The 8,729-nt window shown below is 36.7% G+C and overlaps 1 protein-coding gene across 10 annotated transcripts in view; it reads right to left on the reverse strand.

Annotated features, from left to right (window-relative positions):
• The window catches only part of LOC118167987 (serpin A3-4-like), a 65,629-nt gene that overhangs the window by 4,328 nt on the left and 52,572 nt on the right, over positions 1–8,729 (reverse strand). For 8 of the 10 annotated variants that reach the window (XM_035327996.1, XM_035327995.1, XM_035327999.1 and 5 more), the window contains 2 exons: positions 5,318–5,465; positions 2,584–4,144 (listed from right to left, as the gene is read on the reverse strand). In XM_035327996.1, the coding sequence (XP_035183887.1) occupies positions 3,956–4,144; positions 5,318–5,465 (337 nt within the window). In that variant the 3' untranslated portion in view covers positions 2,584–3,955. Of the gene's footprint in view, positions 1–1,868; positions 2,557–2,583; positions 4,145–5,317; positions 5,466–8,729 lie in introns of those variants that run through there. The other 2 variants (XM_035327998.1, XM_035327997.1) reach the window with 2 other exon arrangements.

Here is an 8,729-nt window from a genome sequence, read left to right on the forward strand (position 1 = left end):
ATATTCTTTCTTTCTATTTATTGACAGCTATTTTCCACTGCCATTGTATCAGTCAGTCACTTAGTACAGTGAGGTCCTTACACACAGTTCATTTTTTAAAACCCATGAACAAGGTGGGACCATCAGAAAAATATATGACCTCACAATACATTACATTCCCAAATCATCTCTGAATTCTCTGAAGGACACATGCCTGAACTTATTGCTTATAAACCCATCTAAAGTTTTTCCCTCTCCTGCTAGTTTGTGTGTTTTTAAAAGATCCTTCATGGAAGATTTCTTGTCTTTTTTGTTGTTGTTTTTTTTTTTTTTTTTTTTTTTTTTTTTTTTTTTTTTTTTGTTTTTTTTTTTTTTGTTTTTTTTTTTTTTTTTTTTTTTTTTTTTTTTTTTTTTTTTTTTTTTCTCTGTGTTATATATAAATCAAATTGTAATCCTCTTACACACTCCACAGCATTTTAAGGAATTCTTCTGCAAATCCATATTAGTTTTTTAATATTTTGTCATATGTATCCATATGACTACAAATTCTACAGTTTCCAAAATTCCGAGGTTGGACTAAGTGATTTTCAATTCATTGCATGATTACTTGCATCTTTTTTTTAACTGTGTCACATTTGTAACTTGTTATTACTCTAATACAGTGACCAGTCTAAGTGATGCATCACAGTGAAAGGTTTAACATTTTTTTCTTGAAACAGCTCAGAGCTCTTGCTTGAATACTAAACAGTCCTGATACTTTGCTGTTTCTTGCTCTGCCTTTTTTTTTTTTTTTTTTTTTTTTTTTCCTAAAATCTACTGTTACTTTGTTACTTCAACTTGAAATAGTTCCGCAGGCTCAACCACAGCAAAAGAAGTACTTGTGCAATGGATTGAGCTTTTCCACTCTGGCATTACTCACCTTGAGCACTCCTTTTACACTTTGAACATCAATTGACCCCTGAGGCTCTCTGGCAGGTTTCTGATGTCCTTGAAAATGAATTATTAGCTGCTTTGGCAGCTAATAAACTTATGTAGTTTATTTATTTCTTAAAGTAGTCTTTGTCCTGTCTTACAGTAGTTTTCTATTTAATGATTTGGTATTCCATTTTCTGAAGTTTTTCTTCATAATTCTCATTTACTTTGTCATGTGAACATGCCAAAATTTTCTTTTTTTTTCTTTTTTTTCTTTTTTTTCTTTTTTTTTTCCATTCTTTTTTAAGTCAGATTTTTTGAATGTACATCCATTCCTACTACACATTTTTAAGGAAAGAAAGCTGGAAGATCTGGTTATGTCAGAACACTGTGACCTGGTCTGCAGTGTCTGTAGATAAATATAGAATCACAGAATGGTTTTGGTTGGAAGGGACCTTAAGGACCATCTAGTTCTAACTCCCCTGCCATAGTCAGGGACACGTTCCACTAGACCAGGCTGCTCAAAGCCCCATTCAACCTGTCCTTAAACACTTCCAGGGATGGGCAACCTCTTCCAGTCTCTCACCACCCTCATAGTGAAGAATTTATTCCAAATATCCAATCTAAATCTATCCTTTTTTAGTTTAAAACCGTTACTCCTTGTCTTATCACTACACTCCCTGGCAAAGAGTATCTCTTCTGCTTCCTTGTAGGCAGTTTCCTTGTTCCTTGTTTAGGAACTGAAAGGCTGCAATGAGGTCTCCCCAAAGCCTTCTCTTCTTTGTATTCTATATTAGAATATAAATATTATGAGATTAGAGTATAAAATTAGAATAATATTTTACATTAGAATACAAATTTCAAAATTAGAATATTTTATATTAGAATACAAAGGTCTGCAAGAACCTGTAGAAGAATGTCCTCTGTTAAGTTTTGCTGTAGATGGAGTGATGTAGTCAAAGACAAATGAAAACAAGTTGAGTATATCTAACTTTTAATTTGTGAGATAATGAGATTATTCTTCCTTATTGCCCAATTTAAATGTCACACAGATTAGTTTTTCTTCTCTCTTGTATACCTCTGATATTATTTGGAAAAAAGTTCCTTTACAAAAAGCTGATCAATGCTAAGTATTCTTTCATTTTTCTGTCATATTCTATTAAAGAAAAAAAAAGTGTATGATTTAATTCAGGTAGCTGACTGAATATCACTCTGTCACTCAGTATAGAATTTAGGAGCAAACATATTTTGTTTATGGAATAAAACAGCTGAAGGAACAAGAACTGCAGCACAAAACACATGTCAAGACTGGTAAAATAACAATTAGACAGAGTCAGGTGAGACCTTTTCAGAACAGAGATGACGAGGGACACACATGAATCTATACATTTGATAAAGTAGAAGCAATATGTTGTGTATAGCCTTTCAAATAAAACCTGATGTATCAAAGAAATGCCCAACCTTCCCAGTAACTGCTCCTCCAAAGAGAAATAACCTGCTATGTGCTGAATGAGATTTAGTGCTCAGGCCAAAGAGAGAAGGCTTTCTAATCTTGTTACTGGCATTATCATGCTGAGCAATATATGCTGGCATATGAGCAACATATAAATGTTTGTTGATACAGGTGAAAAAAAATGCTGGAACCATACTTCTTAATTCTTAACTCTGAATTAGAGAAATAAAATAGCAAAATTAGGAACTTTTAATGTCATATTTATTCATTGTTGTTCTTCTACTGTAGTACATTTGTCTGCGTATTTCAAGACTGTACAAAGACTGTTGTTAATGCTTAACACCCATTAACAGACTAACCCATTTTAGTCAATAATTTACCCCTCCTGCAACCAGAAATCAGATATATACCATGAACATGAGCACAGAAATAAAATACTGGTAGATGTTCTGAAACAAGAAGAAAAAATAGATAAGAAAGTAAACTTAAGAAAAAATAAATAAGCATGTGCATTATGAATGTGGCTTTTGGTATTGTGCATCCTAATAGTGAAAACAGATCCTACAATATTGCTGCTATGTTAACTATGAAGTAGATGATAAATAGAATACCAATGTTGTGTTACTGGACAGTCCGGGAACAGAAGGGGTTATATCAAGACATGGTAAAAGTCACCAATGGGGTATAAGGTGCTACTGGTAGGGTGCTCAGTCCTACAAACAATACTGCAATGGTGCTTACTACCATGGGTAATCTCCCAGGGCCAGATGGTAATGCTACAGGCACTGGCACCACAAGGAGATGGCTTATGTTTCCTCTAGTAGCTGGTTTAGGCGCAGGCACTGGCCAGAAGCTGCTCTAAGCTGTATATCAGATTTACAAAGGTCTGATCCAGGAAGCTGTAGAGATTTGATTTATGTCTTCTTTTCTCAGACCCAATTCTGACACATATACTCTGGAATGAGTTTGGATTGGAAACTCCTACAGAAACAGTGGATAGGCAAGGCAAAAACACACCTTCTCTGTGACCCCCTTTTCAGCAGCTTAGATGCCAGAACAGCTGAAAGGCAAGGAGGTAACAGACTCACTAAACAATGGTATTATGCAAGGTAGTAAGCACTATGTATGTTAAAATATATTCTTAATTTGAACTTCACGTTGGTAGGAAAATGGGGACAAGTAGTTAAGTGCGATAACTTGTACCCATTTGTCAGTCAATGAAAAAAAAAAAAAAAGAAGTGGTGAGAAGGCAGACATGAGGGAAGAAGTAGGCTTACACAATCCTCTCCACCCACATGCTCATATGCTCCTCATCTTCCCTGCTAGAAAATGTATATATGCTGTCGTTATTACACAGGCCTACTTTTTTCCAGATCTAATGACAGTTTTGCCTGAATGTATCCTTCTTTAAAAAAAAAAAAAAAAAAAAAAAAAAAAAAAGGCCCAAACAAACATGCAACTATGACAGACTGTTGAAGTGTCTCATCTACAAAAAAAAAAAAGTGAATAACATAGTTAAGAGGTGGAGAGCCCTCTGTAGCCATGCTATGCTCATTACGTGAAACGTTGGATTTAAGTGTTGATAACTGCGTACCTAATATGTACATCAACTTAATCTTTTTTCAGAGGGTTCACAATTTTTCCCATGAAAAGTATATTGTTCTCCAAAGTTATGACCATTAGGAATGGTCTGTTCAATTTAATAGTAACTGGAACAGACATAGGCACTATTTCCATGCCTGTGGCAGCTGCTGCTTCGGTGCCAGTCTCATCCACCTTCACCACAGCCTGATGTATAGCCTGTAAAGAAACAGACATGTTACAAGTCAATGGGGTACAAAACTAGTTAGCTAAATGAGAACTTGAGCTAAAAGTCTGTGAAGATGTTAGTAAGAAATTATCATCAAAAAGCATGGTGTTCTTAGCCCTAGAGAGAAAAAGCTCAACTTTGAGGTAAGAACATATCTCTGCTCATAAAAATTTTGCTTTGTTTCTTTTCCTGTTTCCTGATGTCTCTAATGCTGATCCATGGAGCTAGAATAAAGCTTAAAAGAGAGCAAAATCACATTTAATAGTCTTTGACAAGTTTGTATAGTTGAAGAATTAACATGCAGTTTAACACAATGATTAGCACCCTGAAATTATTTTTTTCTATGTTCCTTAATGTCTTTGAAAAAAAAAAAAGGGAATAAAGGAGGGGGCTAGAAATGGAAGTCAATGAATTAGGATCTCTGAATGTCTTGATTTTGATACAGAGGAATGTCTTGATTTTGCAAATTTAAACTTATGGAGAAATGTTTAAGTTTTAGTTTCCAAAATAAAGCCATTCACAAATCCTAATTCATTGACTTCCACCTGCAGTTTGTTGTTTTTCTCATATTAGACAATGAAATTGGCACTGCCTGTTAGCACTGATTGTCAACTTCAAACTCTGTATCTTGAAGCATAACTTATCTGTAGCTTTTGTCCAAGAATTACAGTAATGGAACTCATTGCTCACAGGCTTGAAGCTAATTGTTTTTAGGAACTGCATTTTCCTTTCTCCCAAAATGTTTAAAAGCAAACATTGGTTTTGCTCTCTCCTTCTCACCATAAAACACAAGCAGTGATACATCCTACAGTCCCTTTTTACCCACAGACGGGCAAAAGAAGGTAGACACAGAACTGTAACAACACAGTGCATGAGGACACCAAGGTGTGGGGAGATGATAACTTGGTATTGTCTGTTTATAAGGTGGTCCCAGCAGAACAAATATGACTCCTGGATTAAAAAGTTATGGACTTGTTACCTGCTCCATTACAATGTGAATGACAGCCCAAGTAACATGGGTGAAATACTCTGTATGTCAAATTCTGCATTTTCATGTGAAGTGAATCCTTCTTATGTGAGTTTTGCATCATGAGTGTTTAAAAAGAAAGTGATATGAGCATCAGTAATCATGGGCCCATAAAACAAAAAGCAGTATGACTTACCTGGGAAATTCTGTGCTGTGGCTGTCCAGTGATCCCAGAGAGATCAGCCTTATCAGTGAACACATCCATGATGCCCATTCTATATAGCATATTTTTTAGGTTATACCTCCCATAAAGAGTGAATTTTGGAAGATAAAAATTTGCTGAGCTGCCAGAAAAGAAGCACAAGAATATGATGAAGCTTTTGGTCAGATATCACAGTATAACACAGAGTCCTGAGACACAACTCATTTTTCTTGCAGGTTTTCTCTAGCCTAGGTGGGAGATTATAGAACCATAGAGTGGTTTGGGTTGGAAGGGACCTTAAAAATTACCTAGTTCCAGCCCCCCTGCCATGTGCAGGGACACCTCCCACCAGACCAAGCTGCCCAAAGCCCCATCCAACTTGACACTGAACACTTCTAGGGATGGGGCATCCACAACTTCTCTAGACAACCTGTTCCACCCTTATAATAAACAATTTATTCTTAATATATAATCTAAATCTACTCTCTCTTACTTTAAATCCATTCTCTCTTGTCCTATCACTACATGCCCTGACAAAAGATTCCCCCCCCCCCCTGCTTTCCTGTGGCCCCTTTAGGTACTGGAAGGCTGCTATAAGGTCTCCCTGGAGCCTTCTCTTCTCTCCAGGGCTGAACAACCCCTACTACCTCAGCCTGTCTTCATAGATGAGGTGCTCCAGACCCTTGGTCATCTTTGTGGCTCGCTAGATTCATTCTAATACTTCTACGTCCTTCTTGTGCTGGGTGCCCCGGAGCTGAATGCAGCACTCCAAGTGGGGCACATGAGCACAGAGTAAAGGGGGAGAATCACCTCTCTTGATGACATGCTGGCCATGCTACTTTTGATGCAGTCTAGGATATGGCTGGCTTTCTGTACTGCAGGTGCACATTGCTGGTTCATGCCAAGCTACTCATCAACCAACACCCCCAGGTCCCTCTCCACAGGGCTGCTCAGTGGCATTAATCAGGGGAGAAGAAAAGGTTTATAACAATGTTGCAAGACTAGCTGAGAGGCTAAGGTCTGTAGTCTGCAGAGTGAGCCAACACAACAGTATGTTTCCTCTTTAATGATCTTCATCTGACATTTTCAGAAGTTAGGGATGCATTGTGCATTCTGCTGGAAAGATCTTAAACATGCCCCATTACTGGAGGATGCAGAGGTTTCACCTTGTGAAAAAGATATTCTTTCAGGTGTCCCAGGCTGGACACAGAAAATCCAGCACATCCAAGTTCACTGATCACTTTTGAAAGAAACGTTGGCCTTGTAAGTTTATCATATAAAATCAAGGACAGAGAAGATATAGCAGAGAAGGGCAATATGTGGTTGTGATTGTACAGATGACAAAGTAATAAAAAAAGCACTTTGACAGAGTCCAGCTACTAAATAGATAATTATTTATCTGTGTCAAGTCTGGTGTCTGAGTTATCCAATATTATTTTATTTTGGAAAGTGACTAGTTTGATGTTTTCAATAAATTAATAAGAACCCAATATTTCTGACTAATTTCTTCCTTGATATTTCAGTAAGGATCTAACAATTTCTTTTCTAAGGTTAAAAGGAACATTTACAGCTAGAAGCAGCACTTGAGTTAGAGACAGTGATGCCAATGTTGATTGTAGGTACTGTTTTCTGGTCAGAAACCAGGAAAACTGTCCAGGATTCCAGGGCAAGGAGAATGTGGAGCACTTAATGAAATTTGCCAAAGAGCAAGTCATCCAGTGGGCAGGTGGAAAGTGAAGGGCTCATAGTTTCACAGCACAGCATCTCCATAAATACAATGCAGAGTCTGGCTGGTAGCCAAAAATGAGTGTGCTAGTGGATTGATAACGGCTTGCTGATCTCTTCTTCCTAATTTGTGATGGCACTGATTGCTGTCTCAAGTGAGGATGCAACAATCATTGCATCATCTGTATATCTATTACATAAAGACACTAATTTACAAGCCCCCACTTGCTTTCAACATGCAGGAAAGGGAAAGCTGTAGGCATATAGCAACAATGTGACTGGACAGGAAGCACTGGGATATACTTTCCAGAAGAGAAAGGGATGTTTTCTCCACAGTTCAACCATTAAATAGATCTAAGCTGTCTGTACTCAGCTGTGTCAATACCTTGGCACTACCTCACATTTGGAACTCAACAATAATGAACAATGCTGCTCACAATACTTATGCAAATTGTGTCAATGTCAGTTTGCAGGCAGAGAAACAGGGACAAAAATAACTTGCCCCAAACTGTTACATTATTCCACATCCTACCATCAAACTCATTTATTGAGACATCCCATAGACTCCAAAGGATAGAAAAAATGCCATCAGTTGCTTTGAAAACCATGGGAAAAAGAAGTCTGTCTCATTAGTTTGCGGGAGAGAGCTAGCATGATGAAAAATGGGGACCTGCGTGAAAGAAGATCAAGGTCTTTGGTATAGTTGCCTTTTTTATAATATAAATTGTGTACCTATTCATCTATTTCAGTTGAGGGTGGGGGAGAAGGATTGGGAGAAGAAACATAAAAACTCTCATTTGTATTTAGCAATTTTTTTGCTGGTTTTAAAAGCAAATTGTGTTTCTTTGGCAGAAATGATTCATAAGTAACTTGATTCAGCTTCTGATTTGTCCTATAGTGATTTTAGTGATCAACCACATAGCTGTTCCCAGGAAATTAAAAACTGTGAAGTTGCACTGAGAACAACACATTCTTCTTCTTCTTCTTTTTTTTTTTTTTTTTCCTTTTTTTTTCTTTTTTTTTTCTGGAAAATAGTTCACAATTCTTTGAAAAGTTTTGACTGTGAATCAGAATAAAGAGCATGACACAGATTGATATATTAGGATGTCATTTGCAACTTGAAAACTGATAATTTAAAACACCATTTTCAAATGTGAATGTGTGAAGGTCTCTTACATGACATTCATAAATCTGAGGAACACAAGGGCTTAATTTTGTAAAAGTTTTGCCTATGCTTGTACACATATTTTGTCCTATCAAAGGCTACTGCTACATGTGAAACTAATGAAGCAGCAATCTAAATTTTACATATATATATATTTAAAACATATGAACTTTCTGTCTTCTACTCTCAAAGTTACCTTGAAACAAATATGTACTAATACAATATCACCTTCCTATGAGCTCAGAGACCATGAATACATTGGCTCTGCAAAGTCAGATGCTCTATACACTTATTTCTTAGTTTTGTCCCCACAATGGCCAAATGGAAGGTGCCATTTCAGCATTTAATGTGTGATTACCAAAAAATGTAAGGAGAGAAAGGAAGAAAAAGCCAATAAAAAAGCTGAAGGAAAATGGTAGTACTTTAGCTGTAAACAGAAGACAGAAGCAGATGACAGGAGAGAAAAAGAAAAGAAAGAAAGAAAGAAAGAAAGAAAGAAAGAAAGAAAGAAAGAAA

Source organism: Oxyura jamaicensis, chromosome 5 (genome assembly GCF_011077185.1).
Source record: "Oxyura jamaicensis isolate SHBP4307 breed ruddy duck chromosome 5, BPBGC_Ojam_1.0, whole genome shotgun sequence".
NCBI classification, from domain to species: Eukaryota; Metazoa; Chordata; class Aves; order Anseriformes; family Anatidae; genus Oxyura; species Oxyura jamaicensis.